We start from the raw sequence: 18,256 nt of genomic DNA on the forward strand, positions 1-18,256 counted from the left end.
GTCCCGCTTACCGCAACGTTGGAGTACGTATACACTTGCTGCGACATTTCACTTGCACACTGTGGTGTAGAGCTGTATAAAAAATATCGATACGTAGATACATCGATATTTTTAACAAAAGAAGACTGTTTGTATAGGCGATGAGATTCTGCAAATTTATCGATATATCGACATCGAAAAGTCAATATCGAATGCCGATATTTTTATTTTACATTTTTTTTTCGCAATTTTAGATAAGTATTCGAAGACGTTCTTTTGAAATTGTAGTAGAACATAATTTTACTTTCACTGTGAGAAGGAGTCTTACTTCTTTTTGAGCTTTCATCACATCCGATCTTTCTCTTTGACTGTGTGAAGCAAGTATAGATCGCACGAAGAAGTAGTCCGATTTCACCCGGGCGGGGCGGGGGGGGGGGGGGGGGGGGGGGGGGGGCAGGCGGTGTGAATGGAGTAACAAAACAAGACATCCAATGTGAAGAAATAGCACACCAGTTGCGTAAAAAGAAACAAAAAAAGAATTTGACGCAACTAGTGTGCTATCACTTCACATCGACAGTCTGCAAAAACAATTGCTGAAACTCAGGAACAAAAAAAAAAAAAAAAAGGAAAGGTTCAAATGGCTCTGAGCACTATGGGACTTAAAATCTGAGGTCATCATCAGTCCCCTACACTAAGGACATCACATACATCCATACCCGAGGCAGGATTCGAACCTGCGACCGTAGCGGTCGCGCGGTTCCAAACTGTAGCGCCTAGAACCGCTCGGCCATCGCGGCCGGCTCATGAAAAAAAATCTAAATGTCAAGATTGGTCTTTGCAGTGGGCGGAAACGTATGAGGGAATGCTGATCTATTCGGCGCTACGTGCTACCAACGGAAAATGCAACGCTCAATAAACTCCACACCGCAATTTTGACACTACAACTGCTAGGTTGCTGGCGTTTGCTGGGGGAAAAAAAAATGGAAAAAAAAAACTAACAGGGAATTCGACATGAAGTGTTCCAGACAAATCTGATATATAACGTAACCGAACGACGGACCCATCGGGCACCTTTTAATGTGCCACCAACCTGTCTTATCATTGTTAGCAAAGTGGTTATCTCCAAGCGTACACGTGCATAGTTTTCCTTTCAATCCTTGCTCCAAGGGAGATAAGCAGACTACTAGCTTGTTGATGTACAGAATACCTAATAATAAATCGATACTTAATTATACAGCTCTAAAACTGGCAGTATGTTTACAATGTGCAGCCGATATTTTTTTTCGGCCGGTAGTCGATATCCTTTTTCGTTGATATGTCGGTATATCGATTACTTTTCCGACATTTCGAATGCAAAGGATGACATTTCGTTAATCATGGATATATCGGAGCCCCTATATTTTTAAAAAGTCAACAGTCATATTGTGATGCACCTTTTATCCGTAACGCAGCATAGCTGTGTCTTCGTGAACCCGGTAACATGTACTCTCTTCTGACAATGTGCCTATCGTGTTGCGTAATGGACTTAGCGAGGGACAAGACATGTAACTTACTTTCTGAAGATCCTCCGTATATGTGGCTATACGCTGGTCATTTACAGGTTTGTAATCGACTATTTCTGTTCAAGAATTTCTGTGTGGGATAGGAGTCAGAAATAAACAACTTCGGGAGAATAATTTACTCATACCGCTCTGTGTGAGGTGCTATTAATCTAGATTTATCTTCAATCTCTACGGGTCAATAAGTAGGTTCCAGAATCACATGCTGACATTCTGCGCTAAAAGCAGTCTTTGGAATTCCTAAGACACCTCTTGAGATAAAATGGTTCAAATGGATCTAAGTACTAAGGGACTTAACATCCGAGGTCATCAGTCCCCTAGACTTAGAACTACTTAAACCTAACTAACCTAAGGCCTAACTAACCTAAGGACATCACACACATTCATGCCCGAGGCAGGATTTGAACCTGGTACCGCAGCACCAGCGCGGTTCCGGACTGAAGCGCCTAGAACCGCTCGGGCACATAGGCCGGCACACCTCTTGACAGTCTTCAGTATTTCTTTTACATACTGTCATTCAAACAAATCTACGACGTCTGTTGTTGATACAATCTGATGTACATCAGTCGTACTTAATCAGTTTTCCAGAACATAACGTCACCAGTGACCCCCTCCTCCCACGTATAAAACAGCAGTAAACGTCCGAGTACTTCTACGAAAAAGTTTTTCACGCATCTCAATATTTACGACGTCATACCTCCTTAACTATGCGTCGTATAGTGACTTAATTGTTAAGGTACATGTGGTGTTTGAGGTGTATGTGGATAATGTTTCAAAACGTGTTGCGAATGTGTTTAGCAATAAAGACATAATGTGGTAAAACGTCATGCCTGATGCTGCATCTTCACCCTTGAGCAGCGAAAATGTAGTGAATCGTAATTTATTTTCCTTTCATTATTTTTTGCTGGGATCTCAGGTAGAAAAAATTTTCAGAAAGGTTTGAAATTATGTATAAAGTTTGTTGGAAGTCGCTAAGTGCTCTCATTCTCAGATATGAATATACGTAATCTAGCTAAGTTGCACATCGTTGAGTTACGCTGCCTCAGAACATATAAACAACTTCTAACGTTAATGCTTGACTTACGTTGTTAAACTTCAACATTTTAAATTCGGTCAGCACTTAATGAAATACCGAAAATCAAATTTTTTGCTGCCCCTGGAAGCAGTTAGACAAGCAATCTACAGTCACACTAATATACTATACACAGTGTTTTGAAGCAATTTTTTTAAATGGTATGCTGTTGTTTCTCAGTTTCATCGCAGAAATGTATCTAAACCTGCCATTTACTGTTCCTAGGATCTCGTGTGATGGAACTGGATCCACTTCATGTCACTACGCATTGCAGGCCGTGAATCATTTATCGTGTGGTTCACGTTTATAGATTACAAATTTTCTTAATAACGAGCTAAAGATAGCTTTTTCAGTAGGTTGATATTTTAGTAGATCTAACTTGAGAAAACTACAATTTCTATCAAGCAAATTTGTAATAGATAACGTTCTCGTCAGCTATAAGTATGAAATTACGACTAACACTATCTGGAAACCTATCAATGCAGTAAATTAGCAGCAACGCACAATCACGTTCTCAAAATCCTGCCTGTAGAGCCAGCACGTTGGCATCTGCGTTGTTTCATCCGGTCAAAGTTTCGAGAACAAGACACATAAAGCCGATACGCAATATATACGTCAGAAACCTCAATTAGAGCAATTGCGCTCATTGCCTCCTACAGTTTTTTAGACAGATCCTACGCGAAGGCCTAGAAGCTGAAAATTACCGAATGTAGCTTGACGTTAGCGAATCTGTGTTAAATATCCCTATGTCATCCTATTCAATTAATTGTTCCATGTTCGTCGCAAGGCGATTCATCGTCTTATGTTTCGTCCTTGCAGCACCTACAGATAAACTTGTGAGACTCTCCGATAGTGCGTATCTTCCCACCGTCAGCGGCAGCTATGACAGATGACAGATAATATAGTCGGGTGAGTTTTGCGCCTGGCGCTGAAGATCGAAAAGAGAGGGGGAGCATGCGCAAAACGCGCGGTAGGTGGCTCTGCCGTCGCCAGCCGCCTCAATAACGCACATCCCACACGCTTTCGTATGTCAGTTGAGCTGCAAGCCCCGAAAATTGCGGACCAACATGCCGGAACTGAAGTAAGACAGCGCTATGTTTATCTGAAAGCAATACGCATGCGCCGCATTGCATGGTTGTCTCGCATATTAGTGTCCTGGTGTCTTCGCGCAACACGCTTTAGGATCTATCTGTAGAGCCTGCTTTTGCATTCATCTGCAACTTGGGAGTCCTACGAATTTGCTCTGCTGTAAACGTCGGAAAACGTTTTTTTTTTTTTTTTTTCAGTGGCTACTATGCTCCGAATACTGAAAATTTCTACCCCAAATTTCTAGTTTTTCGCATGATGAAAGATGTCAGTTATACTTATCGAGTAACTCTACCTTCCTGTGCATGAGCAATTTCCAATTTTGTTCAGCGAATGTATGTTAAGACTTAACGTCCGCACGATATCTTGTTTGTTTACTCATAGCGCGAGGTCTGCAGTTCAGTGGAGAGAGGGATAAATTAATTTCCCTTTACGAACAGAGTAACACAGTTACACGCGAATGAGCATACGATGTTATGCTCAGTTTTCTCTCTCTCTTCCGCCCCCCCCCCCCCTCCCTCCCTCCCGTTGAGTTGTACGGCATGTATGTTCTATGGTTGCCACAGAGCCCTTGTGTGGTAGAGCCAGTTGCCTAATTACAAATGGCTTTTCTTCCTTCATGTACAATGGTAACTTTGGTAAGTGTCTTAAATGCGAGTCTAGATAAGTCATGGGTGTTTATTGTGGAGCGTCTTGATTCGTCTGTGAAGAGTCACACAGCCTAATCTAATAGCGCGAAAAGGAACGAGGAGCTTAAAGGAGACATCAGACGGGTTACCATCACGTGTCCTATGTCCTAACTCAGCAGGGCCGTGTCGGTAGCCACGTTAGGCCTTTGTGGTGAAATGTTACGAACCATTTAATCAGCACAGATGATAAAAAGTAAAAAATGCAGTATTAATATCCCAACTTTACCCATAACATAAAACTGTCATATTTACGAAATGTCAGCAATGACAAAATTTTCATAAGGCGAAAGTGCTACGTAATTAAACGCGTAACGGCGTTCTAAATATTTAGAGCCTAAATCTGAAACTTTCCTTATTGAAGGAACAGGTGAACCTATTTCACAATACTTAGTCCTTCGTAGTCACTTCTAATAGCTAATTGAATTTCCTTTCCATTTACTGTATAGGAAGAATTCACAGTAACATCAAAATGCCATGTTTTTGAAGCAGAACAACAGAATTCGATAAATTTTACAGGATGACTGAAAGAACATAGGTTGAATATTTATAAGCATTCGGAGCCACAGGTCCGACTGAAATAAGAACTGATAGCGGGGAAATTCAGAGGTAGAGAATTTAAACTATATCCCGCTGCTGAAGCAAAAAAGGCCACGAAGTTCTTTTTCTGATAACTATTGAAGTTCACGACACACAGTTCTGCCACCGACGATCGTAGAAAACACGCAAGAGAAAATGAGCGTATAATCAGTTAATATGGGTCACCTGCTCAAGGAAATGGTCATTGCTGCAGCTGCTTAGCGTTTTATTTCATCCAAACATAACAACGAAAATGAAGTAGTAAAAAGAGGTGAATTTTCTCACTGCATTTTTAAAGTGGGAAGACGCCTCGTACGGCGTGTTCCAGCGTCTGAACGGGAGTTTACAAATTGCCACTCACACCTTGTTTCGTGATCGGCTTGTTAGCAACGTACACTGGCGAGTGCAGATACTAATGTAGCTGTCCTCGTTGTAGAGAGTAAACCGTAGGCAGAACTAGCGAAGTAGCAAAGCCTACAGTAAACGACGTGATCTTTACGCAGGGTCATAAATTTGCTGCCATTGGCAGGTTCCCTGCTACTATTTCTATAAAAAAGTTAATTATTGTAACAGAAGGCTTTTATTAGACATAAACTGCTTCGAAATGCTAATACTTCGTACGTTTTACTTGGAGTAACATTACTGAAAGTTACTGTTTATTGGTAACCGTGCAACGGCCGCCGCTAATGACATCCAGACGCTGTCAAAAAGAACGCTAAGTAGCGTCAAAATGAATTCACGAACTCAGTGCTCCGAGGAATTATTGCTTTTGCTTGAACGTAAAGAACGATACTTACCTAAAATTTGTCAGCGTTGCGTGTTACGCTAAAAATTGTACACAGCACGCCTACATGAAAATTTGGACAGAGAATAGTATGACGGTCCTGTGACCCCAGACTATGGTTTGTTACTGTCGATTATTACAGTTATTTCAGAGTTCTTTGATGTTGAAGATCTGTCGATGCAGAAATGAACTTCATTGGTTTGCAAACTCTCAATATGGAACTTATCAAATTTAATGCATTTTGGTAGCTGTAAGGGTCGCGTATAACTTTTTATACTTATTCAGTTGCTCCGTATATTCTAACATCCAGTGCTGCTAGAATATCTATTTTCATTGTGCGCAGTTTGTCTCGCTGCAACCATTACACTAAATTTGAGGCCCTTCGCTACTTACAAAACTTCATTTATGCGTTTTCAATATTCGTGAACTCTCGTATCATAGAATTCTCAAACTGTATTTCCAAGGCGAATTAAGTCAGAATACTGTTGGTCGATACAGTACATGGTAATTCAGAACATCCCAACTTGGTTTTACTGGGTAGCTTAAAGCAGTGTACCGTAACAGGAGTTCCATCAAAGAGACAAATTTGATTCCGTGAGCTTCCTCAGTAAATGCTGTAAAAGAGTGCACCATAGTACGCTGGCTAACACGTAAACCATCTGTGAAAGTTCGTGAAAATACATGTGGGCAAGATCTACAGCAACAGGGCCTATCCTGTATTGCTAGATCAGCGCATATGTTTAATGCCGTACTTGAAAACAAACAGCCGCCGCTAGCCGAGAATAGATCCAGTTCTACCTTCGCAAACGCTATTTATAGGACTGAACTTAGCGTTTTCGCCGCTTAGATAGAAACTAAGTTAAGAATTCAAATGTCATTAACGCAAGTTTGAGTCATATCAACAGTATTATCAGTTAATATACTTTCAGCACGTTACTGGCGTTATATGTGAAGTTAGATCTGGCAAGTAGTAGGCAAACTGTTCGTTTGTTAGTGTGGGTTGCCTACATCAGGGGCAAGTATACACTCAGGTGCAAACATATTCTCTTTTGAGTGACAGGTAGATAACCCATTCTTTTGATTGGCAGGTCCTTATCCTATTGTTCCCCTCCCCCCCCGTCCCCTCCCCCTCAGAAAACCACCAAACTACACCTCACCCCTTCACTGATACAGGTACTTTCAGGCCTGAGGTCTTTGAATAGCTGAATCTCATATAAATAAGAGGGGGTTACTACACTTTCAATTACTTTTCAAGGTCACCTGACTAGACACTTCTACATCCGAAATACATGGACATCGATCAATGTATAAAGGAAATACTGCAGGATTTTTGGTAGGTTAGTGAATAAGACAAGTCAATACTCTAGAACAAAACCTTTATTAACTCTTGGATATACATTTACATACAGAAAAAACTTACCTTACTTTTGTTACATGTAGGTTTAATAATGTTCAATTTAATTTTATCTTACAACTGAAATCCACATTTGAATCTTCTATTTCTCCAGCCAGTAGTCTGACAAATACAGAGAAGGTATGCTCTCGAATTCTAGTATATATCTAATTTCTTTTCCTATTAACAATTAATTCTGCTCTTTCTGGCAGTTCTTCCAGATGAGAGCATTCTGTGGTTTTAATTTTTTCCTCTTATTTACTGCATAATGCTGTTACAGCTCTCCACATCTTCCTCAGTGTAGCTGCCAGTTCTTCTACTGCACGTTAGTCTGGAATTTCGGTATAGAACTTTAAGTTTACAACTCTTGCAAACGAGTTGCCATTAAAGGTAGTTTTTCCATCGGTTTTAAGCTCTGAAAACAGTTGTCCTTTTGCTAAGTGTATGACACAAAGCTCACGACATTTCGACATAGTGTCATCCTTTTCAAACAGATCCAAGGAGGAATGGAGTTCGATAAACAGATTTTTCGTGTGTCCTTTAACATAGGAAACGTCCTCCAAAGCGTTTTTTTTCGGCCAGCCATCATAAGGCCAGTTAACACTGCTCTTCACTGTAAATACTATTATCTTGTATTCCCCAGTTGTAGCTAGGTTACTCCAGAGTGTTTAAACCCATGTCAACCTGGATTGCACATCCACAATAGTTTCTTCCTTTTCCAGTTGCATCTTATATTCTTCCTTTATGGCAGTTGTTTTATCCATACACTTAAATTTTCCTTTTACTCAGATGTCCTCCGTTTCCAGTTTCCTTTTCCGTGCGTATAACACATTAACTGCACTTAAAGATATTTCTTGAATGGGGAATGGCATAAGTCTGACATTAGCTCTTTTTCTTAGAGCTTGTGGTATAACATTGTCAACCAATCCTAATTCTGCAATATCTATGCCGGACGATATTGTGGAGAACAATGTTCTAGCGTGAGAAATGCTTTGACATAACACTTCTGTATAATAATTATATCGTCTACAAGTCTCCACGTAGTTTATAGGTAGATAGTTAAAACTGTATGCAGACAGAACATAGCTGATGAGTTTTCTCGGTCTAGAGTATCTGGAGGACTGACTTGTACACCTTTCAATTCTCGGATATTCTTATTGCCCCAGTACACAAATTGCAGAACGTTATTCAGAACAATTCAGGTTACCTTCCATTCAGAAAGCTGTTGCACTCAGCGACTGTTACATTGACTTCTAAATTATAGATTGCAGCGATCAGTCATCGTTTTTAAGTTTTATTGTGCAGATTTAGATTTCGGCTAGAAACTAGCCATTCTCAATCCTAAGAATACAAGTAGCACACAATTAAATGATGTCGCAAAAAGTTAAAAGTAATGGCTTAACCCATATTGTTTGTATATTACATACCACTATTATTTTCGCTCAGTGCTTATAATGCCTGTTGGTCGGGCTTCATCAACAGTTCATTGAATACTACTGTTTGCGGAAGGCAGGCTGTATGTAGAACACATCAGTTGGTTGGATGGCGTCATCTACGTGAACTACGTATGTAAAGTTAAAGGGAAGTAAACCACTTCAAATTTGCATAAGAATTACATAAAATGAAACGTAAGTAAAATTCTAACATTGTCATCCGACTTATTTCATATCTGCCAGCAAGTGATAAAATTTCCGTGTTCACTCCTTGTGAGTCTGTAATTATTATTAAAACATTTAAATTACGTCAGGTGGATAAATTTTTTTCAATTTATAAAACAAGAAGACGTGTGTTGTGTACACCTATTAGTTATGGCATAAAGCCATGGGCGGTGCCTTAGGTAGGGCCCCTGGTTGGAGTGGCTGGCATTAGGGCGGATGACACACCATGAAAGATAGTACGTCATCTCTTGCTGGTGGTCGAACAGTATCCAAGCAATAAAGGTCTAACTTCAGTGCTAAGGAATATGACCCCAAATAATCCCCCCCGTCCACACCATGGGAGGAATGCAAGGTTAAGGATGACAGTGAAGCTTATTCACCCTGGTACCTCATATGTAGGAGAGTGGATGGAAATCTTTCCTTTCAATGAAACCACAGTTTTTTGTGTGGAGCATTTAGAGGACAAGTTTGATGGAGGTGGAGGGCTCGTCCAAAATGCAGTCGGGGTCGGTCTTCATCAAAAGAGCTACCCCTGCATAGTTAGGGGCACTACTCGCCTGTGACACGCTCAGAGATGTTTGTTTCCATCACGCCCCGTAAGAGCTTAAACATGGTCCAGTGTAGCATTTCACAGGGAACTTCTTTGCAGTGTGTCGATGAGCTGCGCGCCAATTTAGAGCGACGAAGTGTCCATTTCGTCTGGCGCGTCCACTGGAGTCTGAGGGATATCCGGGTTGCTACCGGTAACTTCATCTTAGCCTTCGAGGGTGACATATTACCCGAGGTCAAGGTGACGGTCTAAAACTGTGATGTAAAGCCATACATACCTTCCCCGATGTGGTGCTTTAAGTTACACCGTATGTCTTCCCGCTGTACTTCCAGCATCACCTGTCGGGGTTGTGGACGTCCTTCACATCCCGATACTCACTGTGCCCTGCATCCCATCTGTGTCAGCTGCAGAGAGCACCATTCACCTTGCTCGCAAGACTACAGGATTCTTCAGAAAGAGAGAAAAGTAATGGAATAAGAGCCTGGACAGACTGACCTGCACTGACGCTAAGAGAAAGTATGAGAGGCTACATCCTGTGCATATGACATCAACATACGCCACTGCTACAAGTTTTACCATCCTCTGTTCTGCTGTGTAAAGGTCTAACTTCAGTGCTAAGGAATATGACCCCAAATAGTCCCCCCCCCCCCCTGTCCACACCATGGGAGGAATGAAAGGTTAAGGATGACAGTGAAGCTTATTCACCCTGGTACCTCATATGTAGGAGAGTGGATAGAAATCTTTCCTGTCAATGAAACCACAGCTGTCAGACCCCACATGCCAACTTGATTGTAGGGGGCACTTCCCCCCCCCCCCCCCTGTTGCTCCTGCACAGTCCTCCACTTCTCAGCTGGAGAAGCGTAAGTCTTCTTAGGCTCTTCTCGCCCTTTGGTCACTCCCTTCCCAGGTTCCTACTGTTGGCAAAGCTGATATCTGCCAGTGGCTGAAGCAACCATAGGTAGCTAATTGTAGGGCTTCAGTCCCTGAGACAGAAGCAGTGAAGCCCTCCCATCTGGACCAGAGCAGTGACAGAAAAAGACCCACAAGAGCCTAGGCACTGCAGTGGCACCCACACCACCACCACCACCACCACCACCACCACCACCACCACCACCACCACCACCACTACCACTACTAACTACAAGCTCTGTGTCTGAGGATGAGGTGGAGATTCTGGCGTCCACTGCGGGCCTTGATCTCTCTGGGCCCTTCGACACAATGGATGTCGAGTGCACAGTTACTCATCTGGTGGCAGCAGGTGACGCTGAGGTGTAGATTGCCTCATTTGATTGTTTTATGCCTTCCCAGTTTCACGATCACGTAATCCTCCAGTGGAATTTCGGCGGTTCTTTTCACCACCTGGCTGAGCTATGGCAACTGTTTAGCTTTACACCTACTTTTTGCATTGCCCTCCAGGAAACCTGGTTCCCAGCAATGAGAATCCCTGCCCTCCATGGCTATGAGATATATTACAGGAACTGTAGCGACTATAATAGTGTCAGGTGGAGTTTGTGTCTTTGTCCTAAACTCAGTATGCAGTGAACCTCTGCTCCTTCAAACTTCTCTTGACGCTGTGGCTGTCAGTATAAGGATGACACAGGAAATAACTTTCTGCATTGAATATCTTCCTCCAGATGGTGCAGACCCCTGGACACACAGGTTGCACTGATTCAAAAATTCCCTGAACCTTTGCTATCTTTGTGATATTTTAACGCCCATGAAATCTTGTGGGGTAGCACCATGGTTACTTTCCGAGGTAGGGAGGTCGAAAATTTACTGTCACAGCTCGATCTCTGCCTATTAAATACAGGTGCCCATATACATTTCAGTGTGGTACGTAGCACATATTTGGCCATTGTTCTCTCGGTTTGCAGTCCTGGCGTTCTCAAATCTATCCACTGGGAAACACATGACAACCTGTGTGGGAGTGACTACTTCCCCATCTTCCTGTCAATCCCCCTACATCATGCCCACGGACGCCAACCCAGATGAGCTTTAAACAAGGCAAACTGGGAAGCCTTCACCTCATCTGTCACCGCTGAATCTCCCACACATGGTGCCGTCGAACTTTTCGTTGAGCAGGTCACTACAACGATCGTTTCTGCGGCTTAAAACGCGATCCCTCGTTCCTTAGGGTGCCCCTGGCGAAAGACAGTCCCTTGGTGGTCGCCGGAAGTCGCTGAAGCAATTAAAGAGCGTTGCTGAGCTCTGGTGACATAAGCGGCACCCCTCCCTAGAGCACCTAATAGCCTTTAAGTGGCTCTGTGCCTGCGTTTGCCAGCTTATAAAACGACGGAAACAAGAGTTTTGGAAGAGGTATGTCTCTGTCATTGGGTGACATACGTCACCTTCTCAAGTCTGGATGAAGATAAGACATCTCTTTGGGTACCAGACCCAAAAAGCTGTCTCTGCCATTAACATCAATGGCGTGTTACCTACTGATGCAAATAAGATTGCTGAGCACTGTGCCCAGGAAAACTGCCCCAGCCTTTCGCACTCTCAAGTGGCAGATGGAAGTCCTCTCCTTCACTACGCGCCAGAGTGAACCCTATAACGCCCCATTTACAGAATCGGTGCTCCTCAGTTCGCATGCACATTGCCCTGACACAGCTCCTGGGCAGATTGGATCCACAGTCAGATGATCAAACAACTCATCTGGCTACAAGCGACATTTCCTCGTGATATTCAACTGGATATGGTGTGATGGCTTCTTTCCATCACACTGGCGGGGAGCACCATGATACCAGTGCTTAAACTGGGTAAAAATCAGCTTGGTGTGGATAGCTATCGGCCCATCAGCCTCAACAACGTTCTTTGTAAGCTGCTGGAACGTATTGTGTGTCAGCAGTTGGTTTGGGTCCAGGAATGAACCAGGGTGGTTTCCACTTGGGTCGCTCTACCACATAATCTTGTCTCTAGGGTCTGCCATCTGAGCAGCCTTTTCCAGACGCCAACACCTTGTTGCTGTCTTCCTTGATTTATGAAAAGCATATGACACCACCTGGCGACATTAATCCTTTCCACATTATGAGAGTGGGGCTTCCATGGTCTTCTCCAGATTTTTATCCAGAATTTCCTGTTGCTTCTTACTCTCCGTTTCAAAGTACCCCCATATCCAGGAGAATGAGGTCCCATAGGGCTCCGTATTGAATGTCTCTCTCTTTTTAGTGGCTATTAATGGTCTAGTAGCAGCTGTCAGGCCGTCAGTCTCACCCTCTCTGTATGCAGACGACTTCTGCATTTCATATTCCTCCACCACCACCACCACGAGTGTTCCTGAGTGGCGCATACAGGGAGCCATTTACAAGTTGCATTCATGGGCTCTATACCACGGCTTCCAGTTTTCGGCCGTGAAGCACTTCTGTCAGCGTCGTTCCGTTCGTCTGGAACCAGAACGTTACCTTACTGACGATCCCCTCACTGTAGTGGAGACATATCGATTTTTAGGACTGATTTTAGACGACCGATTTACTTGGTCACCTCACCTTCGTCAACTTAAGCGGAAGTGCTGGCAGTGCCTCAATGCCCTCCACTGCCAACTGGGGCGCAGATCGCTCTATGCTGCTGCAGCTCTACAGATCCTTTGTTCAATCCCGCCTTTACTATAGGACTCTGGTTTATGGTTTGGCAGCGTCCTCAGCATTTCATTTACTCAACTACATGCACCACTGTGGCGTTAGACTAGTGATGGGAGCTTTTAGTGACAGAGCTCCAGACAGTGCTCTGCTATGGCAGATTTGATTGCATGTCAGAGTCTGGTGTGCCTCTGGTGTTCTTTATACCTGACGTCCACCGTCCTGGTTGTCTGGACAATGTATGATTTTCCACACTGGCACAGGATGTTGTAAATGCCTGGTTTACGGAGCCCCAGGACGTCCTGCACACTCCCTAGCATTGTCCCTCTGGGCATAAATACTGGAGAAGATCCTCCAATACGGCAGTCTCAAGTAGCACCTGAAGAATGCAACGAGTTACGTGGCCGAAATATTGTGCCAGAGCGACACAAACATCCGGCAGTAGACCCGATTCTTCATGTCAAGATCTCGCTGGGAAAGCCTAAAGAGTTAAAACAGCTCGCCAGTTATGTCACACATGTTTGTAGTTCACCTACGCATCCGAATTATTGTCTCCTTCCCACCCATGGCGGTTCATCTCCTCCATCGGTGATCAAAGTCAGGGCTTAAAATTGCAGTTCGCATCTGATCCCTTCTATCTGAAATGGAGTCCTTACCTTTACCACCTATACTAGAGATCCAGTTGCGTATACCCTCATGCTGTACACTTAGGCTGTGGCTTCACCTGGACTTTTCCAATGGCCCAAAGGAATTGGTTCACCCTGCAGCTCTCTGTCACTTGCTCTCGATTCTTGACATGTACTGAGGCCTTGAAGTGGGTTACACCGATGGCACGATGGCTGATGGTCACGTCAGCTTCGTGTATGTCCATGGAGGTCATATTGAACAGCATTCCTTGACTGATGGCTGCAGTGTTTCCACTGAGGTTCTAGTGGCTATATCTGAGGCTCTTGATTACATCCGTTCATGCACTAGGGAGTTGTTTCTTCTGTGTACTTATCCCTTGAGCAGCCTACAAGCTATCGACCGGTGCTACCCTCGTCATCCTTTGGTAGCGACCATCCAGGAGTCCATCTATGCCGTGGAATGGCCTGGTCATTCAGTGGTGTTTGTGTTGACCCCAAGACACATTAGAATCCCAGGCTAGAAACTTGCCGACAGGCTGGCCAAACAGGCTACGCGGTAACCACTTGTGGAGTTGGGTATCTCTGAAACTGACCTGCATTCTGTCTTATGCCACAGGGTTTTTTGGCTTTGGGAGATGAAATGGCATAACAGTATGCACAACAAACTGTGTTATTAAGGAGACCACGAATGTGTGGAAGTCTTCCATACAGTCCTCTCACACGGAATCAGTTGTCCTCTGCTGGCTCTGCATTGGCCAAATATGGCTAACGCATAGTTACCTCCTCCACTGTGAGGACCCACCTCAGCGTGGCTTTGGCTCGCAAATGGTCATCCACCTGTTGGTGGACTGCCCACTTTCAGCCACTCTGCAGCAGACTTAAATTTCCCAGCACCCTACCGTTGGCGTTGGGTGACAATGCCTCAACAGCAGCTTTAGTTTTATATATTATTTATGAGGGTGGGCTTTGTAATTTGATCGAAGTTTCAGTGTATGTCTTTTGTCCCTCTGTGTCCTCCACCTTAGTGCTTTTAGGGTGGAAGTTTTCATGTGTTGCAGAGTGGCTGCCTGCTCCTTTTTTGTTTCTCTGTCAGCCAGCCATGGTAATCTGCTCTCTTGTTTTGATCTCTTGTACATGTTTCTTGCATCTCTCTGTGATTTTCTTGTTTGATTTTGTCCATTTTAGTGTTTGTTGACCTTCTGTCATTCTTGTGGTTTTCTCCTTCCTTCCAGCTGTGTTATGTATGTCTCTATTATTTTACTCCCACCCTTATGGAAATATTTTAATCGGAACGAGGGACCGATGACCTAGCAGATTTGGTCCCCCCCTCCCCCCCCCTCCCCCCCCTCCCCCCCCCCCCCATGTTGTAAACCAACCAACCAACCAATTAGACTGCAGCAGTGTTTCTGGAACGATTCCCAAACAGGCATTTTCCTTGGAAGTATGGAGCTCTGTTGTGCATCGGTATTCTGCAGGTGTTCACTGGATAAACACTGCTTCGTTTGCTGTGCGACCCAACTGCGACTTACGGTGTGTACAGGCCCGGCAGGACATGAGGAGAAAAAAGAGCATATTTTTCGACAGTAGTTTACCCAAACGCTTTTGTTCAGGGATTACTGTAACATCTGATCTGTTAGCTGCAGGGCTGGAGGAGACACTTGCGTTGGCAGCCGTTTATCAGGCTCTCACTTGTGTAACCCGACTCCTGACTGTGTGCTGTGGTATTCTGTGCAGTCAAGAGGACAGAGCTTGCTTTGCGATCGAACGATTTTTAACAGCATAATTACATGTGGTGGTTGTTTCATGATGGTATTCCTCGCACAACTGGAATGAAAAAAGCGATAGATTTAATTACTGTTTACAAGACCTGCATCTTCACAAATAGCAGAGAATGATAAGCAAGAGAAATCTAACCCCTGCAAACTGAATTTTTTATAAAGAAACAATAAACCCTCGAATTTTTTGTCAAGAGATCCTTGCTCTTCACCACAGAGCCGCCAATTTCCAGGTAGGGGTAGGGATAGGTGGTGGGGAGGATTCAGTGGGCTAATTCATAAATTTAAGTAGTCAATCAAATTGATGAGAGGTGGCTATTCAAATAACTCAGGCCTGAAAGTGTACCTGATCCAGTGAGGGGGAGGGAGTTGTTTGGAGGTTTCCTGATGGCATTGGAGGAGGAGGAGGAGGAGGAGGGGGGGGGGGGGGGATGGTGAGGGATGGGGCAGCAATAGGTTAAGGACCTGTCAATCAAAAGGATGGGTTATTCCCAGAGGGCTATTACCTGTCAATCAAAAGAGAACGATAGGTTCGTACCTGAATGCATACTTGCCCCTGGTGTAAGCAACCTGAACTAATAAATTGCACTGAAACAGTTTGCCCTGCTACTTACTTGTATTTACTGTACATGTAACACCAGTAAAACGCTGAAAGTATCTTAACTGATATATCATTGATATGATGGCAAATTTGCATTAATGACATCGATGACTCTTAACTTCATTTCTATGTAAGTGGCGACAGTGCTAAGTTCAGGGCTATAAATAGCGTTTGCGAAGGTAGAATTGGATCTATTCTCAGATAGCAGCGGCTGTTGGAGGATTTTTCAAGTACGGCATTAATCATACGTGCTGATCTAGCAAATATAGTATAGGACCTATTCCTGTAGGTAATGCCCACAAGTATCTACACGATCTTTCATAGATGTTACGTGTTAGCCAGTGTAATGTGGTACCTTCTACAGTGTTTGCTGAGGGAGCCCACAGAATCAAATTTTTCTTTTTGATGGAAGTCTTGTTTATTGTAGACTGCGTTAAGCTGAACAGCAGAAAAAGTTCTCAATTACCATGTACTGTATAGACCAACAGTATAATGACTTAATTCACCTTGATCTACTTCTCTGGTATTATTCCTCGTGAGAATAACTTCAATTTTACCATAGTCCAAGGCATTAAGAATGTAAATAGTATGCAAAGTGGGTTGTGTAAAACGGAACATCCCTTTTATTTCACGAACTACTAAAGGTGCCTCAAAGACTTCAGATAACGGCATGCAGAGGGCTCATATTTTTGCTTGTTTAATCATAAGTGTTCCATCAGTAGAGATGCTCTTTTTTGAAGAAGAGCGGTGCTTATTTCAAAAATATTGAAATAGTCTTGAAGTGTATTGTGATGTTCAACATTGTAACTGTTGTCTAGACAAGACAGCCTAGACACAATGAGAGGAAGCCGAAAGGCATGCGCTAAGCTAAAGCAGGAAGGCGTGAGGTCTGAAACAGGATACGTAATGAATGCTATAAAGAAAAGTACGTAGCTTCTGGAATACTTAACATTAATCCATCCTTTTGGTTCATCTGGAGATTGTGGCGATACAAGTGAGACTCTTTAGATACATGCAATGTTACTAATGGCGCCTCGCTAGGTCGTAGCCATTGACTTAGCTGAAGGCTATTCTATCGGCTCGGCAAAGGAGCGAGGCTTCGTCAGTATAGTCGCTAGCTACGTCGTCCGTACAACTGGGGCGAGTGCTAGTCCGTATCTCGAGACCTGCCTTGTGGTGGCGCTCGGTCTGCGATCCGTGACAGTGGCGACACGCGGGTCCGACATGTACTAATGGACCGCGGCCGATTTAAAGCTACCACCTAGCAAGTGTGGTGTCTGGAGGTGACACCACAGTAACTTTTCTCAAAAATCACAGAGGGGTTCAACTAGAAACAAAAGACAGGTGGAATTGGCTATTTGGATGTGAACTCAAAGTAGGGCTGACAACTCGAGCTTCTTGATTGCAGGCTATATGCAACCCTACGTATTCTATTAACCATGTCGGCGTCTTCCTTTTTTAATAGGAAAACAAGTAACCTTCCAGTGTATTAGGTGCTTCGGTGTCGCCTTGCCGTTAAATTTTAGGATGTTGCCTGGATACTTTCACGAAAAGTTTAAAGCCTGTCATTAACCAGTTGTGAATCACAGTATTCGTTTTTTCAAGAGCTTTCGATCCACTTTAAAAGTATATCGCTCAAGTTTAGAAGTTCGTACAGTCCTCTTGTAAGAAAATGCCTGTATGCATCTACATAGGTAATACTTCATTTGGCATTTCCAAGCTCTCACGTAGTTCCCCTGCCAGTCCAAAGTCATAGTTCATTAACTCTCCTGTCATCACTTTCAATATTTTTCCGAGTTTAGAAAACTTTCCGCCCAATGTAACTTTTACTGGTGATTTTTATTTTTATTTTATTTGGTATGCGTATTCCATGGATCCGTACATGCGAGTGATTCGCCTGGATGTGGAACGTGTCAATACAGTTGTACAAGTACAATTAATGCTACACAATAGTAATATACTACAATGATATAGATATTAATAAGTATCACTTTTTCTCATTTACAAGCTGTCATTTAACTAGTATAGCAATTCACAATATAACATAACTATAACATTAACATAATATTGTATCGTCCATCTAATAACTAAACCTAAATACGTCTATTATTAAGGGAGGGCATTACTTTTGGAAAAGAATTCATCTAAGGAGTGCAGTGGATAGTCAAGCAGGTATTTTTTAACGTACCTTTGAACAGCGTTTCATTTTCTCTTGTACATTTAATATAATTAGGCAATGCATTAAGTCTTTATAGAAGCATACTTTCCTCCCTTCTGTACAAGTGATAAATTTTTTAGTGCAACATGTAATGGTTTACCTGTAGTATTGTAGT

At 43.2% G+C, this 18,256-nt stretch overlaps 1 protein-coding gene across 1 annotated transcript in view; it reads left to right on the forward strand.

Annotated features, from left to right (window-relative positions):
- Positions 1 to 3,582: 3,582 nt before the first annotated feature.
- The window catches only part of LOC124544742 (indole-3-acetaldehyde oxidase-like), a 156,255-nt gene continuing 141,581 nt past the window's right edge, over positions 3,583 to 18,256 (forward strand). The window contains exon 1 of the mRNA XM_047123401.1: positions 3,583 to 3,691. Within this exon, the coding sequence (XP_046979357.1) occupies positions 3,678 to 3,691 (14 nt within the window). The 5' untranslated portion in view covers positions 3,583 to 3,677. The remainder of the gene's footprint in view (positions 3,692 to 18,256) is intronic.

This window comes from Schistocerca americana, chromosome 8 (assembly GCF_021461395.2).
Source record: "Schistocerca americana isolate TAMUIC-IGC-003095 chromosome 8, iqSchAmer2.1, whole genome shotgun sequence".
Taxonomy (NCBI): Eukaryota; Metazoa; Arthropoda; class Insecta; order Orthoptera; family Acrididae; genus Schistocerca; species Schistocerca americana.